This window comes from Montipora capricornis, chromosome 11, assembly GCF_036669925.1.
Source record: "Montipora capricornis isolate CH-2021 chromosome 11, ASM3666992v2, whole genome shotgun sequence".
In the NCBI taxonomy this organism is placed as follows: domain Eukaryota; kingdom Metazoa; phylum Cnidaria; class Anthozoa; order Scleractinia; family Acroporidae; genus Montipora; species Montipora capricornis.
Genome location: NC_090893.1, coordinates 33,193,714 through 33,221,213, shown reverse-complemented (window position 1 = coordinate 33,221,213; position 27,500 = coordinate 33,193,714). Strand labels below are relative to the sequence as shown.

General features: G+C 39.2%; 3 protein-coding genes across 6 annotated transcripts in view; 1 reads left to right on the top strand and 2 right to left on the bottom strand.

The window, feature by feature from the left end:
- LOC138024838 (uncharacterized) overlaps positions 1 to 15,502 on the bottom strand; it is a 37,011-nt gene extending 21,509 nt beyond the window's left edge. For all 4 annotated transcript variants that reach the window (XR_011127064.1, XM_068872026.1, XM_068872027.1 and 1 more), the window contains exons 1-3: positions 15,117 to 15,502; positions 2,393 to 2,638; positions 1,530 to 1,910 (exon numbers count right to left, since the gene is read on the bottom strand). Coding sequence is in view for 3 of the 4 variants with exons in the window: in XM_068872026.1 (XP_068728127.1) it covers positions 1,530 to 1,910; positions 2,393 to 2,638; positions 15,117 to 15,186 (697 nt within the window). In the remaining variant the exon portion in view is untranslated. The remainder of the gene's footprint in view (positions 1 to 1,529; positions 1,911 to 2,392; positions 2,639 to 15,116) is intronic.
- LOC138024826 (uncharacterized) overlaps positions 1 to 27,500 on the bottom strand; it is a 437,788-nt gene that overhangs the window by 127,570 nt on the left and 282,718 nt on the right. The gene's annotated exons all lie outside the window — the stretch shown is intronic.
- The window catches only part of LOC138024707 (uncharacterized), a 39,881-nt gene continuing 29,445 nt past the window's right edge, over positions 17,065 to 27,500 (top strand). Inside the window, exons 1-2 of the mRNA XM_068871926.1 lie at positions 17,065 to 17,251; positions 24,671 to 24,913. Coding sequence (XP_068728027.1) covers positions 17,194 to 17,251; positions 24,671 to 24,913 — 301 coding nt within the window. The 5' untranslated portion in view covers positions 17,065 to 17,193. The remainder of the gene's footprint in view (positions 17,252 to 24,670; positions 24,914 to 27,500) is intronic.

The following is a 27,500-nucleotide window of genomic DNA, read 5'->3' as shown; positions in this document are numbered from 1 at the left end:
TTAACTTTTGCTATTAAGTCATGATATATTGCGTTTTCAACACCTGGATCCAACTTACTTGAACAAAACGTTACTCCTAGATTTCAGTTCATTAAGGTGTTTTTATTTCGAGTAGCAATGCTCACATGTTATTTTCATTACTTAGTTTATATAGTCACCCCTGGGTTTTCCACAGACCCCGGCCCGTTTTCCCGAGTTTTCCGCAGGCCCCGGCACTCTGTGAATTTCCATAGATCCCGAAACCCCGTGTTTTCCATATATCTCGGCTTTCCGGCGCCCTACGGCTTTTCCCCCAAACCGTAAATTACTTCAAGACTGAAGGTGAATTACAAAATAGTTTAATCTCAGCCAATGGGCGTCAACAAGCTCAACAGCTTGATGAAAGAAATGACCGAAACGGCGGGAATCTTTGTAAAAACAAATCACAGTGGAAGAAAAATACTAGTTTTAAATCTACAAGATAATGATGTGCCACCCAATCTGATCGTTCAAGTAACTGGCCATAAAAATCTGCAATCGATTAATATTTACAGCTCGTTAAGACAAAGACAAATGTTGAAAATTTCCAAAAGTTTGTCATGCTCATCATCAACAACAAATGCAGTTCTGCCAGCAGCACAACAGAGTCTGCAATGCAATTTTACTGACAGAGACACATTCATCGACTTCAGCCACTGAAAACACACTCCAAGCAATATTTAAAAGGCCGGTAATTATATCACTCGAGGTGTTTTTAATATGATCGATTTGGCACCGACTAAAAGCACAGTCATAAGTCCAGAATTGGGGCCGAAAGCGAAAAGAAAGGCGATATGTAATTGAAGGTGATAGCAGCGGAGAAATCAAGAGTAAACTGTTGCTAAACTCGAAGGTGACTCTGAATGATTAATGTATTTTAAAATTATGCATTTTTATTCAACTGCAAAAAAAAATAATAATAAAATAAATAAATAAATAAATAACAATGAGATCTTTAACCTTTTGGTGCACCTTATTATTTGTGAAATTTCGCTCATATATTTATCCCCGGCACATGGGCTAGGCGTTTTATCCATTGTCTGTCACATGTTTAAAGGACAATTACGTAGCCTTTTTTTTAATGATAGTCCATATGTCTGATTGCTATAACATTCAGAATACAGATAAACGCTACTTATTTTCTCTATTTTAGACCCAAATCAAAATGTAAGATCTAAGTTTCATTACATGTAAATTGATTGAAAGAATAAAAGATTAGTACTTAGTCCAATAAATTGTTGTTCTGGTATTTCATCGATATCTATGTAATGAACAGAATATTACATGCCCGCTTGTGGATACGAATTTAATCTTCTTGTTTTCAAGTCGATATCTCACGGGTGAGCGGAGCAAACGCGTGGGATATCATCTTGAACCCTGGAAGATTATATTCATATTCCGTTTATTACATACCTATCGATGAAATACCAGAACAACGATTTCCTGGACTAAGTACTAAACTTTTATTCGTTCAATCAATTTACATGTAACGTATATTCTGTCTGACTCACCTTGATAATAGCAGTAATAAATGGTGGGGTGTTTTTCTCCTCCCCTGTAAGGATATGTTCCATTCGCTTCATCCAAATTGCGTAACTTCTCTGTGTCATAATATATCCATTCTTGGGTTGCTATCGCCCACTTGACCATTTGACATTGTTCAGAGCCATAAGCCAGCAAGTAAAACGGAGCTCGAGTGGGAAGCAAGATAGGATGGCTTTTATCCCCATCCGTTCTACAGCAAAATTCGATCTTGGTATTGTGGTTGTAGGTACCATTAGGAAGGGTCCCTCCTTTGTCATTTTCATGCCGTTTGTCGTGATCATCCCAAAGGACAAACCCTTCTGTCAAGCCATCTGGACATCTTTGATACTTGTAAATACAGTACTGACCTGTGGAGAAATCTGTCAGTCTCATCTTTCTTCCTTGAAACTCTTTTATGTTTTCATTCGATGCTTCACTGTGACAATTTCGGGGTCAATATTCAAACAAACGGCCACCAAACTAATCCTTAGTTGAACGCTTTTAGACTTGCATTTGGATGCAAAAATAGGTGTTTAATTAAGGTATAATGCGCCAGACGGAAGGTTAGGAAACTCGTTTCTAGGTGACGGGCGAAAACACAAGAGGCAGTATCGGAACTTTCGAGCTCCGTAATACCGGTCGCATGCTATTGTAGGTCAATTCAGGACCTGGATAAACGGCCACGCCCCTCGGAAGTCTTAGTAGGTCAATGGGTAACGTATGCGACGGTGTCACAGAAGCGTAGGTTTGAATCCTGTCTAAGACCCTGATTTTTCAGTTGCCATTTCGCCGGTCACCAAGCAACTATTTGTAGTTGGATATTATTAGCAATCAGCAAATAAACACTAACCCGGTGGCCAAACCAGCCTGTTTCCGTCACTTGCTGCGTGCGTTTTCATGCAAAAGGATCGGTTGACTTTTTCACCATCCACAACAGCATCAACATGAAAAGCCAATGATTTTGCGTTCTTGCTATCTTTATGGCCATTAGAGTATTGACATCTCCAGCCCTGCTGCCACCGAAAGGCCTCCACAGAGGGACATCCATCTGCAGGTTTGGGTATTCCGTAAGTACCTCCCGGCCACTGAACATTCCCTGCCAAATAATGGTAATGATGGTAATGAATTTATATAGCGCATTTTCTATTAACATATCCAAATGCGCTTTACAAGCAAGGGATCTATGGGTAAGATCGGACATCAGCATATATAGGCGCCGCTGGCAGCCGCTATCAGCCCATTAGCGATCTCACCCAGCACATGAATGAATGAAATGAGGCCTAACCACAACACATAACATAGGAACGGTTATCGTCATCATCAGATTTAAATGATATATTCATATCACTAGACTCTGTCGCTTTGGAAACGTATGTTGGTTCCTTGGCATACAAAGTCACATGCCCTATTTACTTTTCTTGCTTTTTCCTGTGTTGTCGTAGAATTCAGAGTTTTGCCTTTCTTTCGAGTTCTTGCCGAATATATGCAACCGTCAAACATGGCTACTAGCTCCGAGTAAGTTCGAGAGAAGATAGAATTCGGTTGTGAATTGAAGTTAGCATGAAGGTGAGTCAAGATTTAAGCTATTGAACGTTAGAGTCTCGGTATCCCTGGCGCTATGGAGCGGCCAGAGCCAAGCAGCTTGTCAATAAGCAGACCAACGCATGCGATACAGACCCAAATAAATTAATCCCAGCTGAATTGATTCAGACGCCGACACTAGATTGCGCCGAAAGTAATTCACAGAAGCATACTATGACTGAAGAAAATTGACAAGTTGTAATTATTTCTGCATTTGATTCGGCTCATGTGAAGTACGGCGTCTGGATCAAAGCCGCTCCACAGCCGTAATTCCCGGCTAAGCCAGGCGGGAAAAAAATGCTTAGCTGATCCGAATTAGACCGATTCGGCTCATGTGAAGTACAGCGTCTGAACCGGGCCTTTGCCGATTTGATCCATTGCGTGATTGTAAATACGCCGTCAGGCCTCGCAGGCCCCTGCTTTTTTTTACGTTACTGTTTTTCATTATGATATCATATCTACAACAGTGTGGACATATATTTAATGAAGAAAATAAGCTGTAGTTTTGCTTTGTGGTTATTACTGCAACTATGTACAACTTGGAATACAGTAGATATCTTTTGTGGAAATAACAACCAATTTAAGAACGTAGATAGCCTAAAACAACTGTAAATACCATTTTTATAACAACCTATTTAATAGCCTAACTTGGAAAATATAGGTTCTTATATGCGGGTGTTTACGTATCTCAAAAGTTTATCATCGGGAAATTTCCCTGTTTAAACGTAGTTTATTATGTATGCAAAACACGGGTTTAAAAATCTGAAAGCCCAAAACATTAATTCAGTCGCGTAAAAACGTCAGTCAGACTTCATGGCATACGAGTGTGTTCAAGCCAATTTACTCACCGAACACAATCAATCCGTTGGATTCGGTTTTCGAACTAATGGATCTCAATCTAACGGATTGATTTCGATTGGTTCGGAAATCGAACTCTCTCAGTGTTCGATTTCGTTCGATTGCCGAACTCAATCGAACTCAATCCACTTATTGAGTTCGATTGAGGTCTATTTCCGAACGTTCGATTTACTATGCCGGGCACAAATGACTGAACTGACCAGCAAAACAAACCGCCTCGACTGATACAACTAATTGACGGAATTTTTGTTTCTGTTTTTATCTGGAAAATAGCCTTTCAATACTTTCGGTCAAAGGCAATACGACAGATTGTATATGACAATGGAAATAGCGTGTGCGCTATAATCGGCAAATGGGTCGCAATTTGATGAATCTGCGAGAGGTTGTGCGATATTTATTTCAATGGACATGGCTGGGTTTCAAAAGAGCGAAACCACAATAGTATAACGATATGTTAGTCTATCCCTTTCAAATTAAACATTAACTGGCAGAATTTCACTTTTCCGTTAAATGGATATAAAATGCAAATGTGTAACAAAGGTGTGCAATAGACTGTATTCAAAAATGGCGGTCAAGAAATTATTCTTTTGTCTTTGTGCTAACCATCCTAAGTAGCCTCACTTTGGAACAAAAATTATTTTGAATTTTGCTCGTGTTTACGAGGCTACTTAGGATGATTAGCATAAAGACAAAAGAATAATTACTTAGCTGCCATTTATGAATACGGTCTATAAAGTAAGTAACTGAGTAGGTCTACTAGCATGTTTTGAGTTTGCGGAGTATTGTCGACAGAGTTTTCTCGGTTGAAGCACGTTATTGTTTATCGACCACCTTATTCATCGAACCATCCTTTTACGATACCCATTTTTCTGGATGAGTTTACAGAATACCACGATTCGATCAGTTTGTCGCCTGGTCCACTTTAATGTGCATGTTGATGATCTTCTTCTGCTCAAAGTTTTTCGTGAATTGCTGGAGTCGAGGTTACACACTGGATATAGTTATTTCTCAACTCGAAACTCTGATACTGACTTTTTCTGCAGAACTGACTATCCAACCTCGGATCATTTGCCAGGGATATGTTTGTTGAGGGTTGCCAAACCATATCTATCTCTTTTCGGAAATTACGGGATATTGATCCTGCCACTTCAGGCATGACATTATTGACAGTGATTTTTCAGCAATCATCTGTTAACCTTGATGAACTTTCTTCTCATGTTTCATGACGACGTTTGAGCTTTGTCACCATGCTCCTTCAAGAGCAAAAGGATCCATGTTCGACCTTCAGCTGCGGTCAACACTGTCAGGGTGGGGGATTGCGATGTGAGCAAAGTGTCTGTGGTGCGGAACTTGGGTGCGTGGCTCGATGATCAACTTACTTTATGACCGTACACATTACCAAAATATGCAGTGCCGCTTTCTATCATGTACACAACATTAGGTGCATAAGGAAATACCTTTCAATGGATTCAGTTGCGACTCTTATCCACTCTTTTGTTAGGAGCCCAATAGACTACTGTAATAGTCTATTATATGGTTTGCCTAAGTGCCATATTGACAAGTTGCAGAGAGGTCCAAATGCAGCCGCCAGACTTGGCGTTATGCAAGGAGAATTTTGCCATATTACCCCAATGCTCCATCAGCTGCATTGGCTTCCTGTCTCATTTCGTATTAATTTTGAGATTTTACTTTTAACTTTCTAAACTATTCATGGATTGGCACCGTCCTATATCAATGATCTTGTTAAAATTAAGCCTTTAAACTCAAGATATAGACTGCGATCTAACGACGGAATACTGCTATCTCATCCGAATTTTAAAACGAACTATAACAACCCTGGGCGACCGTGCTTTTGTTGCTTCGGCGCCTTAACTCTGGAACGATTTACCTCTGGGAAATTAAAAATGGCCAAATCTGTTGACACTCCAAACTAATAATAATAATAAAATGAAAATAATAATAATAAGAGTAATAATAATAATAATAATAATAATAGTAATAGTAATAATAACAATAATAATAATAATAATAATAATAATAATAATAATAAAGACGCATCTTTGTAGTAAGGCTTTTCATTCTTCGTTAGGTTTACTTACAAGACTATGTGATTTTTTATTTACTTCTAGCAAGACTTTCTAAGATATACCTTTTAGTAAGGCTTTTTTAATTCTTAGATAGGCTTTTTAATAAATGTACACAACCCATGGTGTAATTCTTATTTATCATTTACTTATTATTTTATATATGCATTGTTTTAATGCGCAGTTGATCATCTCTCATGAAAACTGCGCAATATTTAATAATTATTCGCCGAAGGCGAAGTGATGATTATCAGTCAATATTCACCGATAATCACCGAGCCTGAGGCGAATAATTGTTTCAATATAAATACACAGGTGATTATTTCAAAAACGAGAAAAAAAAAAAAAAACACTTCAACGCAAAACCATCTTCACTTACAGTGGCAAAACTACCACTGGCAGCCATTTTGTCCGTCGAGGTGATTATCGGCTGATAATCCAAGATAGCGAGCCAACGAGAGCGGGCGATTTTGTATAATCACCTGTGCATTTTTACTTAGAATTGGTAAAATTATTATGGTGATGATGATCATTATCACCATTATGTTCCTAGATGTTTAGCGCATATAAGCATTTAAGCACTAAAAATTGTTGTACTGAATACAACTCCCCATGGGGGCTATCCAGGGTCAATGAAACATTGTTAAAAGTAGTTGTGGTTACACACACCTAGGGTTTGGGGTTTGTTTCAGCTCAGGTTTCATGTTACCCTTGGGGATCCGGTTAGACAGTAAAGGAGTTCCCTCGTGAAAAAACTAAGGTTTAATTAATATATGTAGAGATCTTCGTGCATTAGCTACGTTCTGCTTTATGATTGGCCAGGTCCACTTCCTTGCGGTTACATGCAAAAACGTTTTTGCTCGTGGAAAAATGCTATTTGCCCATGGGTAAAAGGGCAGGGGCGGAGCTAGGATAAATAATGACCGGTTTCCAAAACAGAGAAAAGGTTTCTAGGGGTCCGGGGGCATACTCCCCCGGGCAGGTTTTTGATTTCAACCCTCCCAATTCCGCTTTCCCGTGTTTCTGACCGATTTCCGTGAGACGCTGAAAACAGGCATGGATACGCTCCTGAAGGGCTAGTGTAAACAGAACTAATGCAAAAGAACAAACTGACTTTTTTAGAAGTCACGACTGGCGGTCATCACCGTTAAGCGAAAGGAAATCCACGCTTACATGAAGATATGCATGAAGTCACGCTTGCATGGAATATGGACTCGTGATCTATGCGATCTTCCGATAATTTAAAGTGCTATCAAGTCAAGGGAAACAAATAGGTTTAAATAACGATTTGTTTCTTTCTTTTCGACTCTATTTCGATCGTAATAAGTTAAATCAGGAGCCCATTACCCGGGGCCTCAATCTCCCTTTTAAACCCTTGAAGACAACCCTTGCCCGTATCATTTTATTTTTTGACGTTCGAATTCCCGCGAATGCATTATGCCGTCCGATCAGAACAAAGTTATTGTATTACGTCACAAGCAGAGCAGTCACGCACCAGTGATCGCGTTCGTCTCACAGAATATTCTCAGTGGGGAAATAGAAACTTGAGACGGTTCTAAAAAAAAAAAGATACGGGCAAAGGTTGACTCAAGGATAAAGTCTGGATGGAGGCTTCGGGTGATGGTAAAATATATATGAAATTGCATTTTTTAACCGCGCGGCCATGGGCCGAGCGCGGTTCTTGCTCTGCAATCGGTTTATTTATTTTTTAACCGCGCGGCCATGGGCCGAGCGCGTTTTTTTTTCTTCTTTTTTCGTTTTGTCGGAGAGCTGAACCAGGCTTCCACTCGGCCAAATAGTCAGTGGGACTTCCAGTCACGCAATTTAGGATGTTTATTCGCCAAAAAGCTGTTAAAACGTTAATGTACTTAAAATTTTATGAATATTCTAGTCTTTATTTAGTAGAAAATATATTGCCTTTTTGTGTTATTTAAGCGGTTGATTGGAAGCGAGTATTGAATACATAAAAGGTCATTATGTCATCCATGTAATGTGTCGACGTTTCACCTTTCATTAGTAGGGAAATAACCACCGTACTAAACATAGCCGTGGATAACGTAATTCTTAAATTAAGTGACGCGTGTGACTACTTTGCTAGGCCTTTACTCGTGTAAAAACCCAATTAAATTTAATCGCGACTTTTAGGAAAGAAAGCTGTAAGTTGTTAAAAGTGTTATTATCGTATCGTTCATATCCATAGATATCCTGATGACAGTTCCAGATTAATTAAGACTATTGCGTCATCGGAGACTCCTCGGAGATTAGTGATAGTGCAATAAGTTCGTGTGCAGTCGTTGTTGTCAGTTGTTGTGCTACAGATTGATCAGGTGATTTTGTGTCTATAGACTGCTTTGGAATGTGTACAACGTTGCGTCTATAGTGGTAAGAAAACAGATAAATTTTGAAAGCGCGGTTTTAAGATCTGAAAGATCTTCTTGCTTTTTTTCGTTTTGTCGGAGAGCTGAACCAGACTTCCACTCGGCCACATAGCCAGTGGGAGTTCCAGTCACGCAACTTAGGATGTTTATTCGCCAAAAAGCTGTTAAAACGTTAATGTACTTAAAATTTATGAATATAGTCCGCACTCTATTTACAACAAAATATATATTTTTTGTGTCTTATTGAAACATTTAATCGTGACTTTTAAGAAAGAAAGCTAAGACTTTTACGTCATCGGAGATTTCACGACGGCTTCGAATGATGGTGCAATCGGAGATTTGACAACGGCTATAAGTAATGGTGCAATACCTTTGTGTGCAGCCGTTGTTGTCAGTTTGTTGTGCTACAGATTGATCAAGTGATTTTGGTTGTTATAGTCATCAGTGAATCAACAAGGACTGCTTTGGAATGTGTACTACGTTGCGACTATAGTGGTAAGAAAACAGATAAAAATAAGTTGTTGGTGAGCAGTCCCAAATTTCTATTCGGTCATATAGTCAGTGGCACTTTGAATCACGAAACTTATGATGTTTACAGGTATTCGCCAAAAGCTGTTAAAACGTTAATGTACGTAAACTTTTATAAATATTCCACTCTTTATTTAGTAGAAAATATATTGCCTTTTTGTGTTATTTAAGCGGTTGATTGGAAGCGAGTATTGAATACATAAAAGGTCATTATGTCATCCATGGAATGTGTCGACGTTTCAACTTTCATTGGTAGGGAAATAAACACCGTACTAAACATAGCCGTGGTAACGTAATTCTTAAATTAAGTGACGCATGTGACTACTTTGCTAGGCCTTTACTCGTATAAAAGCTAGACCCTCAGTGAGGGTACACTGGGTTGCCTGTGGTACGTGCACCGTTCCAGACAATTTTTTTCAAGTTGGGGGGTCATTAAGAAGTCATACCAGACGAGGCCCTTTGGCTCACAGGTCCTCACACGTTCGTACGACGAAACAGATCTGTCCTTGCGTAATATGTAGCTCTAACAGTGCACGATATTGTTTTGGTATTGTCTATCATTGTAGTGCCATGGTAGAAGTCTTGGGTAAATAGTCTGAGAAGACATGTTGTTACTAGCAAAGTACTGAACCCAGAAAATAAATGGGAAGTGAGAAACATTGGCTTCCGGGCTGACATGTTGATAAACTTCCCTTGACCACAAGTTTAAGCGTGCCCTCTGAGCATCTGACGGCTTTGTAATACCGAAGTTCACTGAAGTTAATCCCTGTTGAGCGGGGTTAGTGTTTGGATGGGAGACCAAAATAAAATATACCCCTCGTAAAACAATACTATTAACGCTAACAAATGCGAACTCAGCAAGGTACAGATTTTATTAGCTTGCTTTATGCAAAAACAAATATTGATGCAAAAGTAAATAACTATTGATACACAGTTTTTAGAAAGAGCCGAAGGAAGTTTCTAGGACGATCGCTCGAGAATAACATATTTACGACATGAAAAAAACATTTATTTTGAACCGTGAATATGGAATATAAACCATCGCCAATTATTTTGGCCATGCGCCCGCGTAACGTAAGCGGTTTCTTAGAAATCTAATTCTCGAAATGGCGTCAAATTTTAGAAAGAAATGTATGGAGAGGTTTTAAATATTTCGAAAAAGTGCACTAAAAATTGCAGATGGAACATTTGCCGGAACGGGATGCCATTATAACGACTGTTGTCTGTGTTCTGCTGTAAAAAATATAACTTCAGGCCAAAAAAAAACCCTTCATTTTTCCCATGCTTTGTTTTGAGGTGAGCGACCCCTTTAAGCCTTACAAAAGATGGCAAATATACGAAAATCCCTGGAATTAAAGACAGATACCAGTGTTCCTGTGCTTGGTTCTTCACTTGCCGGAGTGGAGACCTATAGTTGACTCTGTTGTTGACCCTAACCCAAAATATGAAGTCAGCAGCGAAATGTTTGATCCGTCCTTTTTCCCTTCCAAAGAACGCAAAAAACCGATAAACTAAAGTCCACGTTAAAACTGTAAAATCCCCTGCTTTCGAATAACGATATCTTGGCTGTCTTTTGTCCAAATTTCTCGCAAAAACCATCGTTTGAAAGCTAATTTTGTGAACTTCATTCTTCGAAGCAAGTTATTTTTCTCAGCGGTTTTGGTATGGGCCAAACTTTAGTAGATATAAAAAACATATTCCGTACCTCGCGTCGCAGCGATATGAGCCCGCTGATACAAGAAGAAGAACAGCGGAAAAAGCCATTTCACGTAAGTCGCGCTGAATTGTCAAGACCGGAATAGTTGGCGATGAGTTACGATCAGCGACAAACATTTTGGGGGATTTTTGCAACGTTCAATTTTGTTATTGTACGTTTTGGCTGCACAAATAAATCGCAAAATCGAAAGTGACATCGCCGGAATTCAGCGGGCGCCGTGATGAAGTTACCGCGGCATGTTTACTCGCCAAACACTGAAGTATCTGTGTCAAATGATGGCAAGATACCGGGTTTTTGTAAGTCTCTTTTTCTGTCAAGTGTTATAAAGTTTGACAATGAAATGAGCGAAGTCAAAACAAAGATCACAATCGCCAAAGTCTTGTTTATGCAAAGTCAAAACTTATTCTCCAAGACGCGTACGACGTTATTTATTCTAACCAGGTAATTCCATCATTTTGGAAATAGCAGCTACTTTATTATTCAACTGCGTCACAATTTTTCACTGATTTGGGGGCTCATTTTGTTGAAACTCAAGCACGCTTCCAACAGGCCAGCTGTGAACCCTTCCTGCTTACAGAGCAATACTAAAAAACTTCTCCCATATCACATTTCAACCTTAAGCTCGAAAATTCAATACACAACATGATATTATAATTCACAAAGGCAGAAAATACCACAGAATCCTTTTCCAGCGAAAAATGTATTGAAACAAACAACATATTTGCTCTTAGAGGCGAAAACCTCTTCCTATTTCATTGCGTGCGTGAAGTCAAGAAACTCAATCGTGTCAAATTACTATGTAATTTGTAGTCTATAGGTAATACTAGATGCTTCTGTGAAGCATACACTGGCTTGCCTGTGGTACGTGCTACAGAAAATCAGAAGGCACTGAATTGTGTGGTATTGAAATACAGCATTCCAGTCTCTGAAGAATAACAAATAAAAGAGAAGCGAGAAACATTGGCTTCTGGGCTGACATGTTGATAATTTTCAAGTTCTCTCACAACTTCTTTTCACCACAAGTGTGCCCTATGAGCATCCGAAAACTTTGTACTACTAAACTTCACTGAAGTCAAGTCCTGTCTCGCGGGGTTAGTGTTGGGATGGGAGACCAAAACAATAAACCCCTCATAAAAAACAGAGACATCTGACCGAAAATATTATTAACGCTAACAAATGCGAACTCAGCAAGGTAAATATTGATACACAGTCTTCAGAAAGAGCAGAAGGAAGTTTCCCAGACGGTCGATCGAGAATAAAATATTTACGACATGAAAACAACATTAATTTTGAACTGAGAATATAGAATATAAAAAGTTACGATCAGCGACAAACATTTTGGGAGATTTTTGCTACGTTCAAGTAAATTGCAAAATCGAAAGTGACGTGCCCGGAATTCAGCGGGCGCCGTGATTAAGTTACCGCGGCATGTTTACTCGCCAAACAGTGAAGCATCTGTGTCAAATGATGGCAAGATAAAGGGGTTTTTGTAAGTTTCTTTTTCTGTCAAGTGTTATAAAGGTTGACAATGAAATGAGCGAAGTCAAAACAAAGATCACAATCGCCCAACTCTTGTTTATGCAAAGTCAAAATCTACTCTCCAAGACGCGTACGACGTTATTTATCACCAGGTAATTCCATCATTTTGGAAATAGCAGCTACTTTATTATTCATCTGCGTCACAAGTTTTCATTGATTTTGGGGCTCATTTTGTTGAAACTCAAGCACGCTTCCAACAGGCCTGTGAACCCTTCCTGCTTACAGAACAATACTAAAAAACTTCTCCCATATCACATTTGAACCTTAAGCTCGAAAATTCAATACACAACATGATATTATAATTCACAAAGGCAGAAAATACCACAGAATCCTTTTCCAGCGAAATATTTATTGAAACAAACAACATATTTGCTCTTGGAGGCGAAAACCTCTTCTTATTTCATTGCGTGCGTGAAGACAAGAAACTCAATCGCGTCAAATTACCATGTACTTCAGGTAAATGCAGCTCACTTTGATTTCGTCTCGACGGGCGATAGATTGTTGTCGAAGTCCAGTGCTCGTCGCTTTTGAGATTCCTGCCTATTTTATCCAACTGACTTTCTATTATTGAGCTCTATAAGGGTATATTTTGTTTAAGGATCCACTAAAACGCCATTCGCGTTACATGACTTTCGACGCCATTGCAGGCTAAGTTAATGATTCTACTGTGTCCACCAGAGAAATCTACGCATTTCCACTACCCTCTCGATCCCAAGAAAATACTCGCAGAAGGCTCTATCCACAAAGACACAACTTACCAGGGGAGTGACAGGCAAGACTTTTACCGACACGGAAAAAAAAAAAAAAAAAAAAAAAACTAAAAAAAAAAAAAAAAAGAAAACAAACAAACTAAACGAAGACCTCGACTGGTTTGCCATAGGCAACCCAGTAATAATCAGGTAAATACAGCTCACTTTGATTTCGTCTCGACGGGCGATAGATTGTTGTCGAAGTCCAGTACTCGTCGCTTTTGAGATTCCTGCCTAGTTTATCCAACTGACTTTCCATTATTGAGCTCCATAAGGGTATATTTTGTTTAAGGATCCACTAAAACGCCATTCGCGTTACATGACTTTCGACGCCATTGCAGGCTAAGTTCATGATTCTACTGTGTCCACAAGAGAAATCTACGCAGTTCCACTACCCTCTCGATCCTAAGAAAATACGCGCAGAAGGCTCTATGCACAAAGACACCACTTACCAGGGGAGTGAGAGGCAAGACTTTTACCGACACGGAAAAAAATACTAAAAGAAAAAAAACGGAAATCTACCTATTTTCCGACTGGGTTTGCCATAGGGAAACCCAGTAAAAACCAATTAAATTTAATCGCGACTTTTAGGAAAGAAAGCTGTAAGTTGTTAAAAGTGTTATCATCGGAGATTCCTCGGAGATTTCACCTCGGCTATAAGTGATAGTGTGCAGTCGTTGTTGTCAGTTGTTGTTTTTCGTAATTCTCAAATTAAGTGGCGCGTGTGACTACTTTGCTAGGCCTTTACTCGTGTAAAAACCCAACTAAATTTAATCGTGACTTTTAGGAAAGAAAGCTGTAAGTTGTTAAAAGTGTTATTATCGTATCGTTCATACCCATAGATATCCTGATGACAGTTCCAGGTTAATTAAGACCATTACGTCATCGGAAATTTCTCGGAGATTTCTCGGAGATTAGTGATAGTGCAATAAGTTCGTGTGCGTTTTCTTGTAGCGAAATTCAATAATATGCATCTTGTCACATTAAACATCTTCAGACGTGACAACCATTAACTACGGAGCAGAGGTCACGTCGAGCGAAGTTGCGAGGCGATATCTGATATAATGATAAAAAATAAAACACAGCCGCTTTGGGATTGAGAATTAATTTTCATTTTGTTGATCATCGAGCTGTTCGTGACTTTTACTGACTGTACGGAGGCCAAAAAGTGTTAAATATGACCGAGAAATCCTGCTGTTTGCTGGGGCCTGATATGGGTGGTCGGGGCTTCATATGGTTGGTCGGGGCTTGATATGGGGGATGTCATATGGTTGGTAACGTTCCAGCCTTGTATGTGATTTTGTGTCTATAGACTACTTTGGAATGTGTACTACGTTGCGATTATAGTGGTAAGGAAGCAGATAAATTTTGAAAGCGCGGTTTTAACATCTGAAAGATCTTGTTTTTCTCATGACCTCAAGTTACTGATTTTTTGTCAATTAGGCCATTACTAGCACTTGAGATAGTAAACAGAGTCATTATGCTTGGTAGCTTGGTAAAGTCTCTCTTATTGCTGGCTCACTTCCAGATGTTTCCTAGGTTTTGGGGAAAATCGGTTCCTTTTTCAAGATTTTCAAAGATCTGCCCCATACGTTTACGTGAGAAGAAGACTTATTTTTCTCTTGAAAGAACATTTTGGACTTGTTTGTTCAATTAAATCGCATATCTTACGTGGATGTTGTTACAAGTAACCCTTGTTATCGGATTTCTGTGGCCTGCAAGTTCTTAAATTTACGTCACTTCGATTGTCGACAAAATACCACAACAAAATAAAATATGCTTCATGCAACATGGAGTTGTCACAACCAACGAGGCACGTCTAACGAAGCAAAAATTAACGAAATTTGTTCCATTCGCATAGAAAAATCATCCTCAGAATGTTCAGCATTCCACGAATATAGTTCTGCTATTAGTATGACACAACTAGTGTCACACAAAATCATATTCACAGAGACAGTTGATTCTAGTATTGGGAAGCATTCGAAAAGAAACCCTTGTGAATAATGTAAGCAAGTTAAAAGTATGGTTTGGAAATGTAGAGAGAGTTGAATCTCTTTGTGTTATTCAAATAAATGCTTGAATATTTTTCCATGCCTTTTCTCACGTTAATATAGCTCACTTTGTATGGCTTTATACACACCTGACGTCCTCAAACAGGGCACAAATGTCATCAGAACCAATGCCTCTAACATGATCATAAACTCTTCCATCAAAGCCGACGACGAATGTTAGTCACATACGTTCAATGACATATCTACCGTAAACAATGTTACCTCTGTTCCGCCACAGATAAGAGCAGTGTCGCCATGTCAATTTTTTAGGCTGTTTAATAACTTCCTGTGATTTTGGCCCGTAACGGAGGCGTTACCTCAAAAATTATCCCGTTCACTTGAAATTTATAGCACCCGATGCCTTTCGGGCACATTTAAATATGGCAGATAGAGTAATAACTGCCTCATTGTACGAATTTCATTTGAGAGGTGAAAGTAGTCACAACTTCACAGCCACTTTTAGCGGTTTACCACTGTTTTTAACCCGTCTTACATGACCTGTAGACAGCCCCTGCTTACCCCCCGTGACTTTCTTATCACTCACAAGGGTGAGGTAGGTGCATTGATTGTGAAAGGTTATTCATACTTGGATATCCGTGGTTTTCAATAAAATTGTGACACTTTCTCGTGTTTGTTTTCTTCAAACAATCCTGATAATTCATATTCAGCAACAAATCTTATATCATTTAAAATTAATGGATAACTAGGTTTGACACCTTGATGAATCCTTGTTTCAGGAAAAAAAAAAGTTGAATTTTGTGTTGAGTCGAGGGTTGAGGGAGGGGGGGGGGGGGTGCATTCAATCATTTATTCAATCATATAATCATATTACACCTTTTTTTTTTCTTTAGGCTCAGTCTAGCTTGATTTTTAAGCACTCCAATCCATTAGACGAACTTAAATTTAGATTAACGCCATCAAATTCCATTAAATTGATGAGTCTTGACTTTCCACTATTGTACTATTTTTTTTTTTAACATAAACCGATCTTGTATTCATAATCTTCATTCACTGACGAAGCTCTAAACGGCGAAACGTTTGAAGTATTAAACCGATTACAATATATATAATTAATTCTATAGAAAAGATTAAAACATAAAAACACTACAGAACTGTTTCGAAAGTTCCTGTTGGTCCTCTTTCGTCAGGTGTATGAAACACTGACTGACTAACGTTCCTTTTATAGGTTGATGATTCAAGCATGCTTTATCAAATATTTGGTTGCGTGACGGCACGCACTCGCCAGTTAGTTCCTTTTGTTCAGGGTGCCCGCTCCTGGTTTACATGTGATGTATGATATATATATTTTTTACAATCATTGTTTCTGAAAATGTCGAGGGGGATGTTTGCTAGTGAGTCATAACAAGAATTCCTCAACTAGAGCAACAATTTACCCAACGTAAAAGCCACCTAGTCCGTGCCTTCGGTAACATTGCCCTATTAGCCACTGTGATATTACGCTACCCTTGCAAGTCCTCTATACATTAATCTTTACATGTGCTCTTTTTCGTTCAAGCTATCAGCCACTTTATTTTTCCTCATGTCCTAGAGGGGTATCTTCCCCACCATCTCCGTTGTAAGGTTTTCTTAGAGAGGTGGAGTGGAATTACCACAACAAACCGGGGAAGAGACCCTGGGGTGAGTCGAGAACGGGAAGTTTAGTCGACAAACATGTGGCTTAATTCCCACAAGCGGTTTTAGGGCACTACTCGGCAGGATGGCTTGTACTACTTCAACACATAAAAAAATACCCTTAGGAGACACTGACAGTAGCTCCACTAGGACCAAGTTGCAACAATCCAAGGGGTCAAGAGTCTATAATGGGTGATTGACTCTTAAGGAGGTACATTTACGTGTTCAAAAGTAGCGTTGACGGTTATATTGATAACAGATATCGAGAAAAAAAATACACATTCCGACGAATTACCAACACCCTCCCCCTTTTGGCTAACCCTTCCCACTGTCTAAAAAAAGAAGTGGGCTACCCTAAAGTTACAGTGATGGTGTGACCGTTTTCGGTGTAACACGATCCGTCCTTGTTTGCTGAACTGAAAGGGTTTCGTAATAGATACTTAACTTAAGAAGCGAAAGCTCTTGAAGTAGTTCATCTGAATTATAAAGATTTCGTTCGTTCGAGGATTGCGAAGAAAGAAAACTAAAGAAATCATGACAGGGTTTAAAGTTCTGGGCTTTATCATTGTTGCTTCTGCCGTGAAAATGTCGGGTATGTATGTAACATAATTTGACCCGAAGGGGCCGGAAATGTGGCTGTATGGCAACCGAGCCTTACAAACATCATCTCGTATGTTTTAGTCCTACATTTGTATGCGTGTTCACTAAATAGGGCACAGCATTTAATTACTTGTTTCGCCCAGAACAGGCCTCAGAAGATTCGGAGGGTTCATTAACTAAGATATTGGTAAAAACGACAGTATTTTAAATTGTAATATCGACAACGAAGATGGACTGAAATTCTTGACCATGATGCCGATTATATTTCTTTGTTTTACTATACTTATTTTGATAAGACATAAAAACGAACAATTTCGATCAAATTTTGGTGTTTGCTTCCCGTTGGAATAAAATACACTTGATGAAGAAGGAATACCGGAACTTGAATCTATCCATGAGTATTGGCAATCTATTTTTAGTCCGCTCAGGATGGAAAAGGGATATTTGCATGTGTCGCATTATTAATTAACTTCACCATGTCTTCTTTTCCCGCGGTGAATACCTGGGCTGGTGGTTAGTTTAAGAACAAAGTAGAGCCCCGAGATTCTGATCATATAACAGGTGCGGGTAGTGACTTGCAATGGCAGTGATCAAAGCTTGAGGTCGCTTAATGACCTCTATAGTGACCAAGGAGTTAATATTGTATTTGTAATGCCAACTGCAAATACAGCGACAAAAACAACAAACAGACAATAACACAATGTTTTCTGTTCGTATTAAAAAACATATAAAGTTTTGGAATTAAGAGAACTAGAAGAAAGATAGGTAAAAACAACTACTGGCAGTAGAAGGAATTGATCGAGGTAAATAATTAACAATTTCACAGTCATGTTGTTAAAAATCAAAACATTAAACGAAGGGTCACTTGAATTACTACCATGTTATACCGATATCCTATTGACTACTTCCACAATTCCGTAATGCATTTACATAAAAGCAATACAAGTTACTGTATAACGCTTCAGTGAACTGGATACCCATTGCTTTAATGAAAATAAGTAGTGAATATTCCACTAATCTAATTACTACGCTACAGTTAGGAACAACTAACACGAACAAAACTGGAGCTTGCATAGGAATTAAGCACAGAGTAGAAAGATAAAGAAAATAATTTTTAATTTCAGATTGCGAATGAATGCAGCTGCAAAGAAGAGCAATGTAAATAATCAGTACGCTCAATTCAAAAAATGGAACCAGTTAAATGATGATAAAATTTGCTATTATTTGTTCCGGCAGTATCATAATCCATACAGCAAAATGATTTTGAGGTTAGCTTAGTATTGTATTCATATAATTTTTTTTGGAACAGATTCTTACAGAAAAAAACTGGAAACCAAATGTCTTTGGAAGTTGATTATGAATGGTGACCAAAGGTTACACACTTAGTTTTGTTCTTGAATTAAATAAGGATGATAACCATTGGTGACGTTTCACGACAGCTGTTCTTAGTTAAAATCAAGCCAAACGAGAAGTTAAACAACACAGAGCACTGGCCCCACTAATCTATCCGTCAAAAGGAGAAACCTGCTAGTGCTGAGTTAAAGGTGATTGTTAAAGACAACAAGCAGTCTGGTAAATCACCCTAAACGCACTGCAGCTGGCAAGTTGTCTCAAGAAGTTATACATGATCATGTTAATTAAAATGCTTTCTTACCAACTTTTAAAGGAGCGAGATTTCGACTGTCGAACTACAGTCTTCAACGGGTTACAAAAACTAGTGTAAAAGACGCCAGTACAAACGGCGTACAGTGATTATCATAACAATAAGTAAGAAAAATGAAGAAATCTCGCTCGTTTATGAATTGTCCTGATACCTTGAGTTTGGTACTCAAGGTCAGCTAACTGTTTTCCAACACCCTCTTGCTTAACTTAGACAAAAACGTCGGCAGCCTTGGCGATACGCTTGTCGATCTCTGAGTCGAGAGACAAATTATTGGATACAGTAGAGCCAAGGTAGGTGAAATGATCGGTGACCCCAAGAACCTCGCTTTTGATGCTGATAGTTGGAGGAGCCGGGATGCTCTGGCTCATGACGTTAGTTTTCTTGATGCTAATTGTCAGGCCGAATTTCTCGCAAGCATGGGCAAACCTGTTGATAAGGTGTTAAAGTTTTTCCTCGGTGTGCGCGATCAGGGTCGCGTCGTCAGCAAACAGCATTTATCTGAGGAGGACAGTCTGGACATTGGTCTTTGCCTTCACTCGAGACAGACTGAACAGTTTCTCCTCACTCCTGGTGTGCAGGTAGACCCCTCCTCGGAGTGCTGAAAAGCAAAGTTCAGTAATAATGAGAAGAAGATGCTAAACAGAGTCGGCGCAAGGACGCAACGTTGTTTTACACAATTCATGATCTTCAAGGCCTCTAACGAGGCGCCGTTGTATCTCACTGTGACCTGCATGCCGTCATGGAAGGAGGCAATGATGTTAAGTAGTCTAAGGGGGCAGCCGATCTTCTTCAGAAACTTGAACAGGTCACTCCTGCTCACAAGGTCAAAAGCCTTGGTAAGATCGATGAATTCGATGTAGAGTGGCATCTGCTGTTCACGGCATTTCTCTTGCAGTTTTCGAATGGAGAAAATTATATCGACCGTGAAATGCTCCATCCTAAAGCCTCATTGAGACTCAGGAAAAACGCAGCTGGCAAGGACTTGCAGGCGAGACAGTACTTTCCGGGCAAAAACCTTGCCTTCGATAGTCAGCAAAGATATGCCCCCGTAGTTGTTACAATCACTGCGGTCGAACTTGAATTTGTGTTTTTTGAATTTGCCCTTGAATTTGCGTGACCATCTTAGAGTCGCGCATATCCTGAGGTACCTTCCCTTCGCTCCAGCAAAGGCACAGGAGTTCATGAAGTGGTTGCAAGAGGGCTGACGTGCCGCACTTGATGATTTCAGGGGGTATGCCATCTTCAACCCGGTGCTTTGCCACTTGCCAACGCATCAATAGCTTTGTTAAGTGCTTCCATGCCCGGCTCGGAGTCAAGTGTCTCCATGCAGTACGGATGGATCCTCGATAGTATCAAGTGCCCAGACAACGGGGTCCCCCTCTCGGCCGCACCGACGAGTTCCAGGCGAATGCAATGCAGTACACTTGGAGCCGGATTAGCTGCAGGAACTGCCGAATGGTAATGGCATTGACCACCCGTCCATGCGGCAGGTTTTACTCGGTTACAATGTTACCAGTAGCAGACAACGTCTGCCCGGCCACATTCATTCATTTGTTAAAAAGTACATAAATAATGGTGCTGCATGGGCGGTGCGGATTTTAGCGGAGCTCTGGGCGCGGAGCACCATAGTTAAGAAAATATGGTAACCCATCGATGCGAGAAAGAGGTTTTATAGCCATGTCGGCATCGACCGTCCGTACGTTCGTCCGTACGTCCACACCTCCATGTATGCCATTGTGACCAGTATCACGCTAGTTTACACCATACATCTTTGATATTGGACATCATTGCATGTTATGATCAGTTGACACCTGTCAAAACGAGGTATCCGCTGACCAGTATCACGCGAGCATATGGCGGGTTCACGCCTAGAGCTGACCGTTGACCAGGTACTGGCTTTCGATTGGATTGCAGGCTCAACCCAGATTAACTCCCCTAAACATAACCGAGCCTTCATTTTTTGCGCGCTTTCTGTGGCTCGACGCAGCTACACGGCAATACTACGTCAACGATAGTTCTTACACAGTCAACGCTTTTCGTGTTCAGGTGGAAAACAGTTTGGAATATGTGTTCTTTCTGCATTTTTCGTTGGTTTCAATCCAGTTTGACATATCATGATAGCTGTGGTCCACACTGGTGGCTACGCAGTTATTCAAGTTAAGCATTGGAGGGATGTAAACTTAAAGCTGAGTGTTTAGTTTTAATTGGTCTAGAGCTACTTTTTTCTCTGTATTGCAACTTTTGTCGTATCTTTAGAAGCTCTGATAAGGTTACATGATACCTGGAGGACCTATGACTAGAACAGAAACGAATGTAGAGAGAAAGAGGACGGCAACGACGAAACAGAACACCAGTAATATCTCATACTTAGTGGAAAAAGTTACTCCACAAATTCTTTCCTTGGGCACTAAATCGTTTGTCATTGTATTATGGATGAGTTATTTAAAGTGGGTGCGTATATTTAAAAGGTTGTTTAATCGGTTTTTCCTTTGTTCAGCAATGAAACTCGAATTTCTATTCTCAACTGGAATTAAATAACAATTATCCGTACTCTTTTGGACACAAGTTTATTTGATTTTTTGTTTGTCATGCTCCAAAATGAGAGCTAACCAGTGTTTTTTTTTTAATCGTATGCCTAACTGTTTTTCCATGTGCCTCGACAGTGACAATATATCCCTTCACTCTAACCCAAAAGCATTCAGATACTAACAAACTTCATATTTATTAACCATTTCTTCTGCCTTTGTGCTTGCAGCATTGTGATTTGCGAAATCTGTTTTTGTAATTCATAGATGTTTAGCTTTTCAATTTCTTGGCCGCTCAAAATAGATACGTTTCTCAGGAACCCCACAAAAAAGGCTTCCTGACCCGACAGATGAAATGTTCATATTCAGTTAAATATTACAACAAAATTGTTAAAACCAAAGACGTTGTTTTACTCTGAAAGCGACGAACGATTAGCATGCTTTCCCGTAATTCAGAAATGTTCGTCTTTTTACGATCGGTTGTCATCTGATCTAAAAGACCTCAAAATGGGACAGGATATTACAAAATGTGAGCCAAAGGGCCTCTGCTGGCGCGACATGTGGGTGACCCTCATGGTCTTAATGACCCCCCCCCCCCCCCCCACTTGAAAAAATTAACTGGAACCCTTCAGTTCAATACCACCCAATTCAGTGCCTTCTCATTTTATACTTGACGTTTCGTATGCTACAACATACATCATCAGAAGTGACGGTTAAAACTGTTAGACAAAAAAAATTAACACTTGAACGAGGCAATGGTGGCTAGTTACAAAGTATTATAACAAAATCGTAACTTCCGGTAGTTGATACTTCCGGAAGAAATTAACAAAGAAAAAGCTTCTCACTACCAATGTTTTCATTAAGAGAGGGTTTTAAGTCCCTGATTAATAGCGATTCTTTAATTTTACACTGCAAGTCAGACCTTGCAGTAGCGAGGATTTCAAAATGGTCTCATTTGATGTTATGGCCGGTAGAAATAGTATGGTCTGCAACAGAAGAGGCGTGACCGACTTGTGTAAGAGCTTTGAAATTCTCGGACTTCCTATCATGCAATATTCTTTTTGTCTTACCGATGTAGAAGGAATCACTGTCCCAACAACTGGCTTTGTATACTATTTTAGATCTTTGAGAACGACTGAAACGATCTTTGTAAGGAAAAAAGGCCTTACTCCTGCAGGTGTTTTGAAAAATAACCCTAAGATTAACACCGCCATAAAACTTACTGATACAAGATTTAACATGTCGAGCACGAGCTTCACTTTGAAAGCCGAAATAAGGCAAGACAAGAAAGATATCTTTCTTAGGAGCAGTGGTGGTAGGTTCAGCAGACCTGTTCTTTTGTCTCAACATCATTAATGTGATAACAAAGAACGCCTCGTGGGTAACTTTTTGAAGGATAGTGTTCCTTAGATCAAAGAGAGTCGACTGTAACAAGGAAGAACTCGAGCAGATGGTCAACAGCGATAGGTGAGGGTTTTATACTTTCTTGGAGTGAAAGAGTCCCACTTGGTGTAGAGGCCAGTGAAAGTTGTTTTGCGATGTATTGTTGTTGTAAAATTGTTGAGATTGCGCTTAATGCGGACATCTAAAAATGGAATCTCCTGGTATTCTTCAAGTTCCATTGTAAATTTGATATTAGGATGTCTGGTGTTAAGAAAATGCAGAAAACTGGCAGCAGACACTACAAATTAAAGTTTAAGACTGCTCTTAAAAATGGTGTAAAATTGTTGCCAGCCCCGCAATCCGTTTTTTGTGTGTATTTTTACACCCATTTCTAAACTGTAGTTTAACTCTCAAAAGGATGGTAAATTTCCACGCAAAATAGTGTAAAATGGGTATTATACAACTTTGCACTTGTAAAATTACACATCTAGCAAGGGTAATAATATCGGAAAGGATGGGTAAAATTACCCCGAATGACGGTGTAGTGATCTTTCCAGCCCCGCTACCCTTTTTGGAAGGTGTAATTTTACCCCATCTAAAAAACTTGAAATTACCCCAAAAAAACGTATAATTCTACCATAAAATGAAGTGTAATTATGTTTATTTATCATCAATTTATAAGTAAAATTACACATGACGCAACATCGATGGCATGGGTAACAAACTCAAGCGAAAATTTACAATCGCTTCCTTAAGTAAAAAGGCGAACGAATACTAAACGTTTCGGGAGCTCGTGGCTCCCGAAACGTTTAGTATTCGTTCGCCTTTTGCAACGATAAAAATGTCATCATAATTCGGGAGTTCGTCCGCAATGAGGATAAATGGAGGAGAATCTTGCTTCAACCGAGGTAGCTCTTGTTCAGTAGGCACAACCTGCATATATAAAATGATCAAAGTGGAAAAGAACAGATGTTATAAACATTGTAAAAGATGCACGTTACATCGAACTGTATGAGGTGCGTTACCCGCCAGTTCAGATGGAAATTATACTACATAGTACACTATAACAACTTAATTAACTGCATGGTTAGATCTACTTTACAAGTTGCATCGAACCGTATGAAGTGCACCACCCGTCAGTTCAGATGGAAATTATACTACATAGTACACTATAACAACTAAATTAACTGCATAGTTAGATCTACTGCGCGCGCGTCGAACAACGAAAAAGTGTCATCCACATATCCAAACCAAATGGAGGGGCAAGAATCAGCATTAGTCAACCATTTCTGTTCAAAGTCACACATAAAAATGTTAAACAACAACCGGCCTAGCGGAGACTCCATTGCAACGTCATTAATGCATCGCTATTAATCAGGGACTTAAAACCCTCCCTTAATGAAAACATTGGTAGTGAGAATCTTTTTCTTTATTAATTTCTTCCGCAAGTATCAACTACCGGAAGTTAGGTTTTTGTTATAATACTTTGTAAATAGTCACCATTGCGTCGCTCACGTTTTAATTTTTTTTTTTGTACAACAGTTTTAACCGTCACTTCTGATGATGTATGTTGCAGCATACGAAACGTCAAGTATAAAATGAAAATGTTTGTAACCGCTGTTTGTTTTCTTTTCCTGCTGAAATTGAAATGGCCAAAGAGCAAAAATATTTATCAGTGCCTTGTGTTTTTGTGTAACACGTACCACAGGCAACCCAGTGAACGCTTTTATGGAGCGTCTTGTTTATTCAAAATTCAGATTGATATACGGCCAAAATATTTCGGGGTTTTGTTAAAGTTGTTACGCCCGGAGTTAATTACATTCCTTTGGTTGCTTTCCAGAGTCACGTTACTGGCCAAAGGGAGCATACGGCTTACCCAAACCAGTTAGCGGGTGTCCTGAAGCTGATGGCTTTCAATGGAGTGAAGGATGGGTCTCACAGGATACCAGTGGGAATTACTCCAATAACTCAAAGTCAACGGAATTTCATCTTGATGGAGTTGTTGACTCGAGGCAGGTTAACAGATCCTTCTGTTTAAAAGACTCTGCAAACGTGGACAACGATGGCCCGAACTGGCCTAAAGGTAAGTAGAACACAACCAGGAAAGAAAATCGATTGTTTATTACCGAAACTGTATACAAGAAGTGCTGGTTTGGTGTCGAATCTGTTTCGGAAATATATTGTGTAGAGGATGTCCTGGTTTCCGTATTACATTACATGTTTTATTGATCCAATTTTAATGTTTCTCTGAAAACAGAATGGGGTTTCTGTATCGTAATTCTTTTGCCTGAGCATCTACTTTAGACAGTTTTTCAACTTTATAGCTCCCGGAACTTGTATAATACTTTGCATTTACCAATGGTCGAAACTAGCTGAAATTATAGTCCACCTTACAATTATCCAAGTGGACAAATATTATATATAGATTTAGCTTATCCTAAAAGCAGAGCTCCCTGGTTATTTTTCTTACTGCCTGTAGGGTTAGTGAAAATAAAAGGTTTCGAATTGTCCGCGTTTTGATGTTTCCGGTTGCAGCTTTAATAATTAAATCATTTTCTTTGGTTTCTTCTATAGAAAAATTCATTGCCTAAGTAGTCAATTCCACGGTACATTTTACGCTAAAAACCGATATCGCATGAATCACGAAGCGATGAGTACTTTTTCAGTTCAAGGTCATTTTTTTTTTACTGATGTTCTTTATTCCACTTTTATCTCTGAAAACGAGATCATTTACATTTTGATATATTTCATTGAAACACACCAGGTTAGCTTGGAAAAACAATCGGCAAAATACGGCAATGCAACCAAGAAAGGACGAACTTCAAACAAGATCCGCTCCAACACTTAAATAACGTTTAGGTGCCTTACACATTTTTTTTAAAACACAAGCTAGTGAAATCCCCCCCTAATTTTACGATAACTCATTGCGATTACGTGTTAATGACATAAGGGCAAAATTTTCTTGTCACTGTCGACGCGCATCGAAAACCAGTTGGGCAAACGGATTATAAAGCACTAGTTCGCTCGCATTTTAGAGCAAAACAAACAAACAAATCAAGTTTTGTTTAAGTCCAAAAGAGTACAGATAATTGTTATTTAATTCCAGTTGACCATAAAAATTCGATTTTCATTCCTGGGCAAAAGAAAAAAAAAACGATTAAACCACTTTTTTGAAAAAAAAACCAAATGGTTTAGTGCCCAAGGAAAGAATTTGTGGAGTAACTTCTTGCACTAAGTATAAGCTGTTACTGGTATTCTGTTTTGTCGTTGTCGGTCTTTTTCACTCTCCTTTCGTTTCTGTTCTAGTCATAGGTCCTCCAAGCATCCTGTAACGTTATCAGAGCTTCTAAAGATATCCCAAAAATTGCAATACGGCTGTAAGCATATTAAAAATTAATACTCATCTTTAAGTTTATATCCGTCCGATGTTTGACTTGAATAACTGCGTAGCAGCCAATGTGGACCACAGCTATCATGATTTGTCAAACTGGATTGAAACCAGCAAAAATGCAGAGAGAAAACATTTTCCAAACCATTTTTCACCTGAACACGAAAAGCGTTGACAGTGTGATAACTATAGTTGACACATGACGTAGTAGGGCCGTGTGGCCGCGTCGACCCACAGAAGCTTCCCTTATGTTTAGGTGAGTTAACCTGATTTGAGCCTGCAATCCAAGGGAAAAGCAGTACCTGGTCAGCGGTCAACTTTAAAAAAAGCTGACCTCGGTAAACTTTAAGCATGAACCCACGATATGGTCACGTGATACTGGTCAGCTGATACTTTGTTTTGACAGGTGTCAATTGATCAAAACATAGATGTCCAATATCAAAGATGTATGGTGTAAACTAGCATGATACTGGTCATACTGGCATACATGGAGGTGTGGACGGACGTGCGTACGTACGGACGGTCGATTACGCCATGGCTATAAAACCAAGATTTCTCCCATCTATGGTTTACCATATTTTCTTATTTATTCTACTCCGCGTGCGCACGCCTTTGGCTCGTGCAGAGCTCCGATAATAATAATAATAATAATAATAATAATAATAATAATAATAATAATAATAATAATAATTTATTAGAAAACAAAATCCTTAAAGTACAAATTGTAAGAGTTCCAAAAGTTAAACAAACAGTACTTGAGCTAAAACATACGGCAGTACAACCTGCCTAATGATGATAATTATATCCTTTAATCATTGTGTAAAAACAATTTGATTGAAAACAAAAACAAAACAAAACGAAACAAACAAACAAGCAAACTATCTTTAAAACATAAAATAACTCTCAATAAAATCATTCTATTTACGAAGCATTAAAAATCACATTATAGCAGCCGCTGCATATTCACAGTCCGTCTCTTGGTTCTTGATCCTTTTAGGCAGAATAATGCCGATCGTATTATGATAAAGGAGATCTTGCACTTCTTAGCCATTCCGCCCGCGCTAGAGAAAAAAAAACTACTGGCGTGCTCTATCTCCATCACCCTATTGGCGCTTATTATCATTTTCATGATTTCGGAAGATTTGCTTGGAACTAAGGTCGCTGTAAGAATCTGCATTTGGGTGGCAGACTCGGACGTCAAAGAATGCAGACCTGGGTCTCTTCTAAAATCCGCGATCATATATATCAAGACTAGTGTCAGGGGCGCTATTTGCACCCCTGT